This window comes from Hypomesus transpacificus, chromosome 23 (assembly GCF_021917145.1).
Source record: "Hypomesus transpacificus isolate Combined female chromosome 23, fHypTra1, whole genome shotgun sequence".
Lineage (NCBI taxonomy): Eukaryota > Metazoa > Chordata > Actinopteri > Osmeriformes > Osmeridae > Hypomesus > Hypomesus transpacificus.
The window spans coordinates 3,915,319-3,931,735 of NC_061082.1; the positions used below are offsets into that span (position 1 = coordinate 3,915,319).

Below are 16,417 nucleotides of genomic sequence, written 5' to 3' on the forward strand. Positions count from 1 at the left end.
AACGATAATAATTGTAATATACTACATAATAATACTTTTGGGAAGCGAATGAAGGCATGAAAATGAAACAAGCCAAATGACTGTTAAAAGTAAAGTGACTATGTGCCTTGTCCCTCTCAGTGGAAACAGTCACAGTACGGTGCAGTGGAGCGATTAACCGTGTGGCTATGAAGACCATGGCCTTGTGAAGGAGGATGGAGCTATGAAGGTAAGAATGACCAACCACTAATGTCCTGTCCTTCATAATCTCACGGAACAGCTGGGCTTCATCTGAACAAACTGATTTTTGGGGGGCAAACCAGTTATCGGTTTATATTGGTATCCACCGTGTACAGGATTACCTGCTTTAAAATGTTTTAAACGAGTTTATATCAAATATTTAAGAAACATTGGTATGAGGAGGGGGTCAGCGTTTTAGGACATTTGTGAATTGGACTTGTTCTTGCAGAGGTTGTAATTTGTCGCCCTTCTCTGGTAGGGAAAGGAATAGCAACATCATGTGGGGTAATAGTACATCATGTTTCTATTCCTTTCCATACCTTTCACCTTCTGAAGAGTTAAACCTGTGACAGACCTATTTAAATACAACCTGTAACATGAATGATTATCATATTGTGCCCATTCAAACCAAAAACCTGTCAAGCACAAAAGGGGTTTTGGACATTGATCAAAACAAGCCGTCACTACAGGCTTAGGATGTGTCCACACTAGTGGGTATGCATAGTAAACAACAACGACTAGTACAACTGCAACTCTAAGTCCCTAATGTCCTGCACCTTCACCAGGACCATCTCCCAGCAGCTGCAGTAGGGCTAGTGTACCAAGGGTTCAGATTCTTGCTGGGTTCAGATTCCGGCTGGCATCAGATTCTGGCTGGGGTCAACTCCCATGAATAGTGTGGGAGCCCATTTCACATAAAAATCCTCATAATTATTATTATTACAGTGACTTACTGTATCTGTTGGTCTAATTAGTTGTATTGTGGTTACAATCACAGTGCCCCCCTAAGTGATGTAAGGTTAAGTTAATGAGCATCGTTAGCACCTTTAATCCCTGGTGGCAACCGCTTATGTTATGTCCCTTCTTGACATATTCAAACAAACAGTTTGAAAGCCTTTGGGAACAGAGCTGACTGGAGATCGTTTTTAGATCAACACTGATAATTATGGCTCAGTGGCCATTGATGTTTTTCTCCAAAATTCATATTTTCTCAATAAATATTTACTGTATTTTCTATCAGTGACACACATTTTCGTTTGATGTTGCAAAAACACATTTTTCTGTGTGAATGCTCCACACAGTGGTTCATCCCACTGTAGAACTTGCAAAGTAGTTGCAATCTTCCTAAATGTTTTTCTGTTTGTTTTTGTTTTCACAAAGCCTAACTGGACAACTGGGTTTAATTAGCAGTCCTCAACCCTAATACCCCAGTGTGGAAAATGATCATGACCTCTGAGAGCATATACATGTTTATTTGCTCATCGGGTCATTAGTCCTCAACCCCTGGATGGACGTTGAGCACCTGACAACCAGCCAGGGAGACCAGCCAGGGAGACCAGCCAGGGAGACCAGCCAGGGAGACCAGCCAGGGAGACCAGCCAGAGAGACCAGCCAGGCCCAAAGCAAAACAGACATGTTGCTTCATTGTCAAGTCCTTTTAGACCTCACAGACCCCAGAGTACCTCAGAGTGGTGCTTCCCTTGGGAATGGTGAAATAGGTCACGGTCAGACAAAGTTCCAAAAAAGCCGCTTCATCAATACAGATCTATTATAAATTATTAACAAATAAATGGATTCTTATTAAATGTAAATAACTTTTACATTGATTTTGGGTCAAACATTTCTGTGGAATTTGGAGGCCAAGTCAACAGCTTGAACTCATTGTGTTCCTCAAACCATTCCTAGACATTATTTGCTGGGCAGGGCAGAGTGCATTATCCTGCTGACCTCGAAAATGCTGACTTGAAATTAACCTGAAAAATGCACATCTGAGTAGCACAGCCTTTGAGCACTAAGGGTCTGAGGCAGTCAGGCCCTGGAGCCTTGCCTGGGTTTAGTCCAGCCAACTCCCTCACATCCTCCACAGTGATGGCAATTGGAAGGTTGTCAGAGAACCTTGATGGAGGAGGGGGGCAATATTGTGAGATGACAGGATCCAGAAAAGTTAATAATAATAATAATTGATTTAGAAGATGCCTTTATTCAAGGCAACTCACAGACACTAGGGTGTGGGAAGTATGCATCGGGTGCACAGTCACTTACAACTACGTGTCACCCGAAAAAACAGAGCACAAGGAGGTTAAGTGACTTGCTCAGGGTCACACAATGAGTCAGTGGCGGAGATGGGATTGGAACCAGGAACCTACTGGTTAAAAGTACGTTTCTTTAAACATTGGACCGCACAGCCTCCAGAGTTGCTGAGGAGAGGTGATAGGGGGAGTGGACAGAAGCCACATCGTCAAACTTGTTGGCCTTATCCCGGTGTCCTATCAGAGTGTTCTTCCATCCCAATATCCTTTCATTCCATGGCTTGCGATGGTTCTCATGCCACTCCACACCTCCCTGATGGCTTTTCCTCTCAAGTTTCCTCCTGTAGCACTCCTTGCCCTCAGCTATCCTGTCCCCTCACTTCTCTCTGCGCCCTCTTCATCTCCTCCTTTTATCCCGTCCTGAAGGCTGCCTTCTTCCTGTTAAGTGATGCCTTAATGTCCTCAGTCAACAAGGGTTTGTTGTTGGGGAAACACATAACACAAGTACATTTCTGTCCTGTCCATGTACAAGCAGTGGAGAATCCCCAGGGTTGGTGACAGACTGGGAGGTAATGCTGTAACCACCTCTGGACTGATCTGGTAATGACTCTGTGCTGCTGGACTGCAGGTTCATAGGGAGAACCTTACAACCACCACTGCCCTAAGAGGGCAAAAAATAAACTGTCTCAAGTAGTGGCCATCGATTGACGCTTGTGACCATCACAAGCGCCAAAACAACATTTCCAAGCCTACAAGGTCGGTCACAGATGAACGGCTCATCAGCTTTGCATATACAGTAGGCTAACAGTATACAATTGACGTGGAATTTTACAACATGCTGTTGAAATTATGAAGATGGGTTATGATTGATGAAGATGGCTTATGATTGATGAGAATGGGTAATGATTATTAATTAATCTGATTGAAAACACAACTCTCAATCACCCCTTTTAGTATCGTTCTATGTAACTGAAAACCATATGTTAAGCTGTTGAATGAATATTATTACCACTAAATGATAGAAGATATTGAGCCTGAGTGTGAGATCTGGGTGATAGAGGCTGAGGAGTGAGGGAGAAGGCCACCTGGAGGCAGGCATCCACCTTTGCACGCAGACGCTTGAGCTAAAAGTCAAGATGCACAGGTCTTTGGCCCTGCACCTGGAATCTTACCTGTACAAGGTCAGCACGAACTTTGAAGATTGATTGAACACTTAGAACATTTTACACAACACAGTACACTATGTCCTCCTCCATCTCAAGGTTTTCTCCTCTGAGGCCGTCTGATTGGCAGGTTGTGTCCCTCCCAAACAGTATATAAGATCAGTACTGTAGCTGCATCCATGTAGCTTAGCCAGTTACCCTTACTGCAGCTGACTAGACTGCAGTTTCTGTGGAACACTTTGTAGACAGGAAACTATTGGAAGTGTAAAACAGAGAGACTTGGTGAGACTCCCTACCATATAGGACAATTAGGTTGATTATTTTAAATGTTAACACAATAAGCTGATTATTGATTGATTATAAATTGTATTGACTTAGTAACAATTATTCAACATTCAATCAGTTGATAACGTTTTCAACTTTTAGATATCCTGTTGAAATGTAATTTTCTTGCTTTTTAAACAATTGCACATTTACAATGGAAAACTCAACACAGATTTTTTCATTTGTACTGACCGCATATGGAAATATAGGACTATTGAAATACTTGTATTTTACTATAATAATTGTGTTGTACATTGCAATAGTCTTTGCTAATACAATGCTTATAGTGGTGATATCCATGGAAAGAAAGCTACACCAGCCCATGTATCTGTTTCTCTGCAGTTTGTTTGTTAATGAATTATATGGCAGTGCAGCTTTATTGCCTTTCCTCATGGTACAGGTTCTATCAGACACACATGTGGTGCCTGCTCATTATTGTTATTTACAGATATTTGTTATTTACACATATGCAGTAATCGAATTCTGCAATTTAGCAGCCATGGCATATGACAGGTATGTTTCTATCTGTTATCCTTTGCAGTACCATGTCATTATGACCTCTAATAGAGTGATCATGATCATAATACTAGTATGGGTTTATCCTTTTATGAACATTACTTTTACTATGTATACAAGTGTAAGTTTACCCAAGTGTGGCAACATTATAGATAAAGTATATTGTAATAACTATTCATTAGTCAAACTTGCCTGTGAAGACACAACAGTGAATAACTACAATGGAATATTTGGAACTTTTCTGTCTCTTGTTGTCCCTGTAATCCCGATTGTATTTTCCTACATCAAGATTTTACGTATTTGTTTAAGATCTTCAAAAGAGACAAAACAGAAAGCCCTCCGCACATGCACACCTCACTTGGCTTCTCTGAGTAATTTCTTCTTTGGCTGTTGGTTTGAGATTCTGCAGAGTAGATTTGACATGAGTCATGTCCCAGCTGTTCTGCGTACTATTATCTCATTGTACTTCCTGGTGTGCCAACCACTTTTTAACCCTGTACTATATGGATTTAATTTATCAACAATCAGACAACAATGTAAGACTTTGTTCCTCAAGAAATCTGCTATTCAAGGTTGATTTTATATGTTTTACTTGCATCAAAAGAGATAAGATCTTTCTGTTATTGCAAAACCCCTGGGTGAGACCATATACAGTAGCTTGAATATTTCTGTTTAGTTGTTAATCTTTTCTATGGTGCTTTGTCTAACTTGAGTCTCAAAAAAAAATCACTGCAACAAAGGAAAAATACAATTTAACTTACTTGTGTGTTGTATTGATAATAATAGTAGATCTGAGATCAAAATGTGATTGTTTAGGAACCATTAGACTGTACATTCCAAATTAATTAGGGTAAAAGGCTCTTTACAGTTTAATTTGAATGATGACTGTGATACACATTAGCCATGCTAGCTTCCATTTCACCTCATCATTACTTCTACAGTAAGATGCACTCCCTTGCATTGCAGCAGTATCCTCCAAAACCCTACTGTACAATAGTTGAATTAAAGGATGATCCATTGCTGTGTAAATGTTTTCTCCAAATACTGTAGCTAGTTAACCATGACTAGTAGTTTTTTGTTATTTCTGGAAATAAAGCGAGACCCTTTTAACTGCTGTTACTGTTCCAAAGGCATGTTAACTATAGGATGTCACCATTAGAAACTGCCAAGCAATGGAAAAAGTTTTTCCATGGCAGAGTACATTACAATCTATCTGAAAGTAGATGGATTGTTCATACTAACATAACATATAAGTACTAACAACATGGATTATATCTATAATAAGATAAAATAGAATAGAAAAAATATATAAATAAACCTCAATATACAAAACAGTATGCAATATACAATACAATATACTTGACCTCTAATACATATAATGACATATACTAACCTTATAGACCTAACTAAGCTAAGACAAGACCTACACTAACCTAAGTGGGGTAAGTTAATGCAATAGTGCAATAATGAACTGAAAGTGACAGTGTGTAAAGTGACTAGTGAGAAATGTATCAATGTCCATATCAGTGTCCATTAAGAAGCCTGATGACCGTTGGATAGAAAATATGGTCCAGTCTGCTTGTGCGAGACAGAATGCTACAATAGCACCTGCCAGAAGGCAACGGGATAAAGAGACTGAAGGATGGGTGGTAACAGACTCTTAGGATAATGCCTGCTTTCCTGAGGCATCGTGTGTGGTAGGTGTCCTGTAGGGCTGGGAGCTTCCTGCCAATGATGAACTCAGCAGACCGGACCACACTATTTAGGGCCTTTCCCTGTCTGTGCAGCTCCCATACCACACTGTGATGCAACCAGTCAGAATGCTCTCTATAGTGCCACTTGGGGTCCGTTGATGTGAAGAGGTACATCTTCCTCCTCCTGCCACCTCCTATAATCCACAATCATTTCCTTGGTCTTGCTGACGTTGAGAGAGAGGTTATTGTCCTGACACCATGATGTCAGGGTATCAAGCTCCTCTCTGTAGGCTGAATCATCACTGCCAGAGATGAGGCCCACAATGGTTGTGTCACAGGGGCGTCATTAGACCCTTTTTACTGGGGCACGTGCCCCAGTAAAAATCTGCTGTGCCCCAGTAAAATCTAAAGTTTGAAAAAAAGTATGCAGTGTTTCAATCAAAATCAAAGCAGTTGAACCGAAAACACAAACAATGCCTGGTAAGAAAACATTACAAAACTAAAGAAAGTTTCTAAATGGTAGGCCTACCGATCATCGTATTTTGACTAAAACATAAAAACAATATTACATGAAGCTCAAAAAAAAGTATTGGCGCTCAAAATATAGGGAAAAAAATGTGCACACACGCATTAACTATTGATGTCCCTGCCAAAGCTGATATCAAACTTGCGTCCCCGAACTGTCGTACTATAGTGGGTTAAGCAAGGGCAGTTTCTATAGCCTTATAGTGCATTGTGCGCAGCAAGCTTGAAAGAAAAAAAAGGGACATGAATAGCTAGCCTGACGTTGTCATACTCATGATTCTAGTCAGAATATGAGTCTGAGAACTCTCCGTTGGGCTTTGACTACGGGGCGTGTTTCAAACGAGCCTGGAAAACAAATGCCTCTTTGCTCAATTGGATAGATCTACAACCAATCAGAGCAACAGAGTATGTGACGAATGTTAAGCGCCGCAAAGTTGTTGTCAACAGAACTAAACTGAGAGGCAGCTAAATCTTTACTGACTAAACTGCAAGCAGACTTGAAGTATGCTTGAAGAATGAATACAAACGATTTTTGCCGGTGTTGTAAAATTAATTTAAGGGTAGGGGGAGTACTTTTTGAGCGAAACAATAAAGGGCAATGCATATACGAACAAGTTCTCCGTTTAGGATTACAACTCCTCAAAAGAAAATGAAAAACCACAATGGCCACTGGGTTTTCATTGTGTCCCATCTTCTTAGCGACCATCGGGGCCAGCTGATAAATTAAACTTTTATCGAATTCCGTAGGAAGGACGTCAAAAACATATTTTTCCATCGACAAATGCCTTGATTGCGTCTCTCTGTTCCTCTTTCAAAATTAATGCGCTATCGATGTCTTCTAAAACAGACTCGATGGCAGAATCATAACATCCCAGATCTCCAGCGGTAGCCATGTTTGTTCAAAACAAATTCAACTTAAGCGCTCTTTTGTGTCGTGGGTGATTACGTTACTGTTGATCATCTGTCCATCATCGTATAAAGCCCGCCCTGGCAATTTCATTGGTTCGCCCAGATTCTGGTTTTCTGTAGTTGGTCCCCAATACGAGACCCTCCAGACCCAACTTCCCGACAAATTTTTTTGGGGGCGGGGAGAAGTTGGGCTGGCAGCCAGGCTAATGAATAGCAGCCTGTGCCCTAGTAGTTTAATGTCTAACAAGGCCTCTGTTGTGTCGTCAGCAAACTTAACAAGGAGGTTGGAGCTGTGCGTTGCCACACAGTCATGTGTGAACAAGGAGAACAGGAGAGGGCTGAGCACACAGCCCTGGGGGGTGCCTGTGTTGGTGATCAGTATAGATGAGGTGAGGTCACCGATTCGTACCAACTGTGACCTCCCCGTCAGGACCACAAGCTTAAGGCTCCCAGAAATGGTCTTGACGTTCCTTCTATTTTTCTCGTTCAAAGTTGCATGGCATTATACACTTTTGTAATATTGTGACCTCTGACTTAAACTAGTGACACAGGCCTTTCCTAGTCGCACCTTACAAAGAACCAACTCATTGCTATGCAGGCATAAGAAAACAGCATAATGACAGTTTATCAATGATACAAGAAACATCATTAATAGATAGGCATATTTCTCTCTTGGACATAACAAAGTTTTGTGCTCATGAGCTTAATATAGCAGGGTATAGATCAAAGATTATTTATTATATTCAGAGCATTTCAAACAGTATAAAAGTAATAAAGTAATCGTTATCTTAAATTCTTGTGAACTGATCTGTGGTTTAACCCCTCAAGGTCAGTGACTGGACTGATCACCAGCCATGTATATCCAGTACAGAGTACAGTACACAATGTCCTCCTCCTATCCATGGCCATCTCAAGGTTTTCTCCTCGGAGCCCATCTGATTGGCAGGTTATGTCTCTCCCAAACAGTATATAAGATCAGTACTGTGGCTGCCTCCATGTAGCTTAGCCAAGTACCCTTACTGCAGCTGACTAGACTGCAGTTTCTGTGGAACACTTTGTAGACAGGAAACTATTGGAAGTGTAAAGTAGAGAGAGGACTTGGTGAGACGGTTATGATAGATACATTTTCTTAGTACCATATAGGACAACTAATTATATTATTGTAAATGTTAACACAATAAGCTGATTATTGATTAATTATAAATTGTATTGACTTAATAACAATTATTAGACATTCAGTCAGTTGATGAAGATTTTTTTCAACTTTTAGAAATTGTGTTTAAATGTAATTTTCTTGATTTTTAAACATTGGCACATTTACAATGGAAAACTCAACAGAGATGTTTTCATTAGTATTGTCTGCATATGGAAACATAGGACTATTGAAATACTTGTATTTTACTGTAATAATTGTGTTGTACATTGCAATAGTCTTTGCTAACACAATGCTTATAGTGGTGATATCCATGGAAAGAAAGCTACACCAGCCCATGTATCTGTTTCTCTGCAGTTTGTTTGTTAATGAATTATATGGCAGTGCAGCTGTTTTGCCTTTCCTCATGGTACAGGTTCTATCAGACACACATGTGGTGCCTGCTCATTATTGTTATTTACAGATATTTGTTATTTACACATATGCAGTAATCGAATTCTGCAATTTAGCAGCCATGGCATATGACAGGTATGTTTCTATCTGTTATCCTTTGCAGTACCATGTCATTATGACCTCTAATAGAGTGATCATGATCATAATACTAGTATGGGTTTATCCTTTTATGAACATTACTTTTACTATGTATACAAGTGTAAGTTTACCCAAGTGTGGCAACATTATAGATAAAGTATATTGTAATAACTATTCATTAGTCAAACTTGCCTGTGAAGACACAACAGTGAATAACTACAATGGAATATTTGGAACTTTTCTGTCTCTTGTTGTCCCTGTAATCCCGATTGTATTTTCCTACATCAAGATTTTACGTATTTGTTTAAGATCTTCAAAAGAGACTAAACAGAAAGCTATCCGCACATGCACACCTCACTTAGCTTCTCTGAGCAATTTCTTCTTTGGCTGTTGGTTTGAGATTCTGCAGAGTAGATTTGACATGACTCATGTCCCAGCTGTTCTGCGTATTATTATCTCATTGTACTTCCTGGTGTGCCAACCACTTTTTAACCCTGTATTATATGGATTTAATTTGTCAATAATCAGACAACAATGTAAGACTTTGTTCCTCAAGAAATTTGCTATTCAAGGATGATTTGATATGTTTTAATTGCATCAAAAGAGATAAGATCTTTCTGTAATTGTAAAACCCCTGGGTGAGACCATATACAGTAGCTTGAATATTTCTGTTTAGTTGTTAATCTTTTCTATGGTGCTTTGTCAAACTTGAGTCTAAAAAAATAATCACTGCAACAAAGGAAAAATACAATGTAACTTATTTTTGTGTTGTATTGATAATTATAGTAGATCTGACATCATAATTGTTTAGGAACCGTTAAACTGTACATTCCAAATCAGTAAAGACACTGACTGTCTAGAGACACTGACTGTCTCTTCACCTTCAAGAAAAGGCTCAAGACGCACTTGTTCCGGAAGTACAAAGCTACTTAGGAATGGTTTGCTTGACACGATTGTTAGTTTCCTCAAGGATCACAATGACTGTTGCTCTTGTGGTTAGTGGTAACTGAGTTACATTTTTGTACTCGCTGTGATATACTGTTTTTAATGTTGCTTGTTTTTCCACAGGTACACTTGCATTTTTTGCGGTTCATGTTGTTTAATTGTAACTTGTTTAATTACTTGCTCTTATGGTTCTTCCCTTTGGCACTTATTTTGGTTGTTCACAATATTTGCTTCGTGTTTTGGCTACTCACAATGTTTTGGGGCTATCTTGTTGTTATTATCAGTGACCTATGCACTTTGTAAAGCTCTCTCTTGGAAGTTGCTTTGGATAAAAGCGTCTGCTAAATGAATAAATGTAAAATGTAAATGAATTAGGGTAAAACGCTCTTTGCAGTTTAATTTCAATGATGACTGTGCTACACATTAGCCAAGCTAGCTTCCATTTAACCTCATCATTACTTCTACACAGTGCTGGCCCAAGACATAAGCGAACTAAGCAGCTGCTTAGGGCCCCCGTGGCCACCAGAGAGCCCCCAAGAGCACTAGAAATTACAGGTTAAATAAAAAATTATATATATTATGTTAAAAGTAATTATACAAAGTTGGATGGGCCCCGCTATCAATTCTGCTTAAGGCCCCATAAAGGCTTGGGCCTGCACTGCTTCTACAGTAAGATGCACTCCCTTGCATTGCAGCAGTATCCTCCAAAACCCTACTGTACAATAGTTGAATTAAGGGATGATCCATTGCTGTGTAAATGTTTTCTCCAAATACTGTAGCTAGTTAACCATGACTAGTAGTTTGTTGCTATATAAAATAGCACCTTATATCCATGGCTTCACTTTTTTCTGGAAATAAAGCAAGACTCTTTTAACTGCAGTTACTGTTCCAAATGCATGTTAACTATTAGATGTCATCAATTTTTCAGCAGGAACTTTGCTTACCATTAAAAGCTGCCAAGCAAACACAAAAGTTGAAAAAAAATATATGTAATTTTGATTATAGCTCTTGTTTACATATTCATGAATCTAATTATGTCTAGTCTGTATCTTGCACACAGGGTGGGCAGCCCAATACCTTGTTTAGGATATTAACATAGCTGAGAATAGAAGATTATGTCTCCATGTACACATTACTAAAAGTAAGATTTTAAAATAATATATTGTAAGTTAGAGTTTGTTAGAATCCCCATTAAAAGGTATTCATTTGACCACCACAACCCTGTATGGTCCAGTAAGAGGCTGTCTCAAGTAGTGTCCAGCGACTGACAGACTAACCATCCCTGGCCCACTCAGCACCTAGTACTGTCCCTAACCCCTCAAGGTCAGTGACTGGACTGATCACCAGCCATGTATAAACAGCACAGAGTACAGTACACAATGTCCTCCTCCTATCCATGGCCATCTCAAGGTATTCTCCTCTGGGCCGATCTGATTGGCAGGTTATGTCCCTCCCAAACAGTATATAAGATCAGTACTGTAGCTGCCTCCATGTAGCTTAGCCAGTTACCCTTACTGCAGCTGACTAGACTGCAGTTTCTGTGAAAAACTTTGTAGACAGGAAACAGTTGGAAGAGTAAAACAGGGAGTGGATTTGGTAAGACTCAGGGTAAAATAGCTGTTAGGTGTGATATGGTTATGAATTTTCCTGAGTTCCAAATAGGACAACTAGGTTTCTTTTAAACGTTAAAACATTAATCTGAAGTACAGTATATTAAATTGAATTGTAGACTAGAAAATGGGATAGAGATCAAATAAGATGTGTTTTAACAAGTAAATTGGAATTATTAGACATTCAGCCAGTTGACAAAAGGCTTAAACTTTTAGAAATGGTGTTAAAATGTAATTTCCTTGCTTCTTAAGCAATTGCACATTTACTATGGCGAACTCAACACTCTTTATTTCATTTGTACTGTCTGCATATAAAAACGTAGGACTATTGAAATACTTGTATTTTACAATAATAAGTGTGATGTATATTGCAATAGTCTTTGCTAACACAATGCTAATTGTGGTGATATCCATGGAAAGAAAGCTACACCAGCCCATGTATCTGTTTCTCTGCAGTTTGTTTGTTAATGAATTATATGGCAGTGCAGCTGTTTTGCCTTTCCTCATGGTACAGGTTCTATCAGACACACATGTGGTGCCTGCTCATTATTGTTATTTACAGATATATGTTATTTACACATATGCATCAATTGAATTCTGCAATTTAGCTGCCATGGCATATGACAGGTATGTTTCTATCTGTTATCCTTTGCAGTACCATGTCATTATGACCTCTAATAGAGTATTCATGATCATAATGCTAGTCTGGATTTACTCTTTAATTAAATTCAGCATCGGCCTGTCTTTAAGTAGTAGTTTAACTCTGTGTGGAAACATTTTAGACAAAGTGTATTGTGATAACTATTTATTAGTCAAACTTGCCTGTTCAGACACAACAGTGAATAACTACTATGGTCTATTTGGAACGTTTCTGTCTGTTGCTGTCCCTCTGGTGCCCATTTCTTTCTCCTATATAAAGATTTTACGTATTTGTTTAAGATCTTCAAAAGAGACCAAACAGAAAGCCATCAGCACATGCACACCTCACTTGGCTTCTCTGATAAACTTCACCTTTGGCTGTTGGTTTGAGATTCTGCAGAGTAGATTTGACATGAGTCATGTCCCAGCTGCTCTGCGTATTATTATCTCATTGTACTTCCTGGTGTGCCAACCACTTTTTAACCCTGTACTATATGGATTGAATTTGTCCATAATCAAACAACAATGTAAGACTTTGTTCCTGAAGAAATATGCCATTCATGGATGATTTGATTTTTATTTGAATGAAGGGAGATCATTGGGACATTTCAAAACACCTATGTGAGACTATATATACTGTAACTTGAATATTTTTGTTAAGCTGTTAATCTTGTCTATGATGCTTCTTTTAACCCTTTACTGCCTGAGACAACATTCCGAACATTCCATAAGCTGTTGAAATATGATATTCATATTGATATTTTATGAATTTTCATATTAAATCATACACCTTAACTGTTTATACCATCTTGAAGAAGAGAACTAGGGGATTTTTATCATGTCAATAAATATATGATCACTTGAGGCAAATCATATTTTATCAAAGTGGTTTCAGGCAGCCATTCTTTACAAAAACTTCTCCATCCACCATACCTCATCAGACAAATGAATTTCTAACCACTTTAATTACAAGATAGAGAAATACTTTGAGTAGGTGGAATATCCACAGGTCTGTGGGCAATGTAGAACAGAAGACAGATTAGAAATACCATATTTTGATTAAAAGTTATGACCATTTTAGTGACTGTAGTGGAGACAGGGGAAACCGGAATTATCCTGTCCCAAGTAACTAGCGCTATGGCTGGATACTCCTCTCGATAACTAAAATACGTTCGAGATTCTTCCACAATCGACCGAATTGGCCAAACAAGGCATGTACATTTAGCTTACAGTGTACATAATCTAATTAGTTAATGTTGTTTTTCGAAGTTTTTTTAGAAATCTGCTCAAATCGAAGCTAAACAGTGCTACTACCGTCATTGCTGCCTGTCACAAACGGCCAAGCCGGACACGTCATTCTTTCCTGAAAACACTCGCGTCACTCCCACAAACAAATTCTTCGTAAGTAAAAAGTTTCGACTTTTAATTGACAATATTGACAACACATATTAAGGAACTTGTCTTTACTCATAATATCGTCTCCGATTTCAATTCGAAGCTGTAAATCTAACACTGTAGGCAATCTCCCATGGTCTCCGCTCTGGCTCCGCCTCGGAAAACAATGGCTGCCGTTGCAGACGATGGATTTATTTCCCCCTCCCACTAACCCCTTAACCAATGATATGTACTTTGAGCTTAAGTTGTCATGAGTATCTGGCAGTTTTCAGAAATAAAATCGGTGATTGGACGGCGAAGCTATTTAGGCGGGAACCATGGGCATTTTAATGCCCATATTTGAATGGTCAACTAGATAAAAAAGGTTAAGATTAAAATAAACATTTTATTGAAGTAATCTATGTGTTCATTTGGAAATTGTACAAGTTCGTCCCTTACCATCTGATTGTTTAAGAACTGTAGTCTATCCCTGATATAAAAAGTGTAAAAGGCTCCTTGTTCAATTTGAATGATGACTGTGGAACAGGTTAACTATCTAAAACTAGATGCAATGTTTATACTTAAATGAATGCAAAAGAATGTCACAATTGTATTTGTAATTTAAATTATAGCTCTTGTTTACACATCCACATATAGTATTGTCTGGTCTGTATCTGTTGCATACATTGGGAGAACAGATCATCACCGTATTGAGGAGATTGAAATGTATATTGCCGAGAGTAGAAGATTTTGTCTCCAAGTATACATTATTAAAAGTTTAAAAAATATATATTTTATATATTGTAAGTTAGAGTTTGTTAGAATCCCCAATAAAGGTATTCAATTGACCACCACAACCCTGTATGGTCCAGTAAGAGGCTGTCTCAAGTAGTGTCCAGCGACTGACAGACTAACCATCCCAGGCCCACTCAGCACCTAGTACTGTCCCTAACCCCTCAAGGTCAGTGACTGGACTGATCACCAGCCATGTATAAACAGTACAGAGTACAGCACACAATGTCCTCCTCCTATCCATGGCCATCTCAAGGTTTTTCTCCTCTGAGCCCATCTGATTGGCAGGTTATGTGCCTCCCAAACAGTTTATAAGATCAGTACTGTAGCTGCCTCCATGTAGCTTAGCCAGTTACCCTTACTGTAGCTGACTAGACTGCAGTTTCTGTGGAATACTTTGTAGACAAGGAAATATTGGAAGTGTAAAACAGAGAGTAGACTTGGTAAGACAGAGGGTAAAATAGCTGTTAGGTCTGAGATGGTTATGAATTGTCATAGTTCCAAATATGAAAACTAGGTTTCTTGTAAATGTTAACACACTAAGCTGAAGTATATACAGTATAGCAAATTGTAATGTATACAAGCAAATGGGATAGGGATCAAATAAGATGTGTTTTAACAAGTAAATTGGAATTATTAGAAATTCAGACAGCTGACAAAAGTTTTAAACTTTTAGAAATGGTTTAAAAATGTAATTTCCTTGGTTCTTAAAAAATTGCGCATTTACAATGGAGAACTCAACACTCTTTATTTCATTTATACTGTCTGCATATGAAAATGTAGGACTATTGAAATACTTGTATTTTACTATAATTGGTCTGTTGTACATTGCAATAGTCTTTGCTAACACAATGCTTATAGTGGTGATATCCATGGAAAGAAAGCTACACCAGCCCATGTATCTGTTTCTCTGCAGTTTGTTTGTTAATGAATTATATGGCAGTGCAGCTGTTTTGCCTTTCCTCATGGTACAGGTCCTATCAGACACACATGTGGTACCTGCTCATTATTGTTATTTACAGATATATGTTATTTACACTTATGCATCAATTGAATTCTGTAATTTAGCTGCCATGGCATATGACAGGTATGTTTCTATCTGTTATCCTTTGCAGTACCATGTCATTATGACCTCTAATAGAGTGATCATGATCATAATGCTAGTCTGGATTTACTCTTTCATTAAATTCACCATTACTCTATCTCTAAGTATTAGTTTAACTCGATGTGGAAACATTTTAGACAAAGTGTTTTGTGATAACTATTTATTAGTCAAACTTTCCTGTTCAGACACAACAGTGAATAACTACTATGGACTATTCGGCATTGTTCTGTCAGTTGCTGTCCCTCTGGTGCCCATTTCCTTCTCCTACATCAAGATTTTACGTATTTGTTTAAGATCTTCAAAAGAGACTAGACAGAAAGCCATCAGCACATGCACACCTCACTTGGCTTCTCTGATAAACTTCACCTTTGGCTGTTGGTTTGAGATTCTGCAGAGTAGATTTGACATGAGTCATGTCCCAGCTGCTCTGCGTATTATTATCTCATTGTACTTCCTGGTGTGCCAACCACTTTTTAACCCTGTACTATATGGATTGAATTTGTCAATAATCAAACAACAATGTAAGACTTTGTTCATGAAGAAATATGCCATTCATGGATGATTTGATAGGTTTTATTTGACTGAATGGAGATCTTTGGGACATTTCAAAACACCTATGTGAGACTATATACTGTAACTTGAATATTTCAGTAAAATTGTTAATATTGTCTATGACGCTTCTTTAAGTAGATAAAAAAAGGTTAAGACTAAAAGAACATTTTATTTAACTCAAGTATGTGTTTATTTAGAAATTGTATAAGTTCCTCCCTCACAATCAGATTGTTTAAGAACTGTGGTCTATCCCTAATATAAAAAGTGTAAAAGGCTCTTTACAGTTCAATTTGAATGATGACTGTGAAAAAGGTTAACCATTGCTTGCTTCCGTTT

The 16,417-nt window shown here is 38.4% G+C and overlaps 4 protein-coding genes across 4 annotated transcripts; all 4 read left to right on the plus strand.

Annotated features, from left to right (window-relative positions):
* The first annotated feature begins 3,890 nt into the window (after window positions 1–3,890).
* LOC124485621 (olfactory receptor 10A6-like) lies at window positions 3,891–4,829 on the plus strand. Its single transcript, XM_047047332.1, has one exon. The coding sequence runs from the start codon at window positions 3,891–3,893 to the stop codon at window positions 4,827–4,829; it is 939 nt and encodes a 312-aa protein (XP_046903288.1).
* A 3,873-nt stretch (window positions 4,830–8,702) lies between these two features.
* Window positions 8,703–9,641, plus strand: LOC124485623 (olfactory receptor 10A6-like). Its single transcript, XM_047047334.1, has one exon. It carries the CDS (start codon window positions 8,703–8,705, stop codon window positions 9,639–9,641), a length of 939 nt encoding a protein of 312 aa, XP_046903290.1.
* Window positions 9,642–11,515: 1,874 nt separating this feature from the next.
* Window positions 11,516–15,868, plus strand: LOC124485857 (olfactory receptor 10A6-like). The gene is made up of 2 exons (XM_047047711.1): window positions 11,516–12,661; window positions 15,827–15,868. The coding sequence occupies exons 1-2, from the start codon at window positions 11,888–11,890 to the stop codon at window positions 15,839–15,841; spliced, it is 789 nt and encodes a 262-aa protein (XP_046903667.1). The 5' UTR covers window positions 11,516–11,887; the 3' UTR covers window positions 15,842–15,868.
* LOC124485856 (olfactory receptor 10A3-like) lies at window positions 14,773–16,416 on the plus strand. Its single transcript, XM_047047710.1, has 2 exons — window positions 14,773–14,905; window positions 15,151–16,416. Exon 2 carries the CDS (start codon window positions 15,153–15,155, stop codon window positions 16,089–16,091), a length of 939 nt encoding a protein of 312 aa, XP_046903666.1. The 5' UTR covers window positions 14,773–14,905; window positions 15,151–15,152; the 3' UTR covers window positions 16,092–16,416.
* Window position 16,417: the final 1 nt, after the last annotated feature.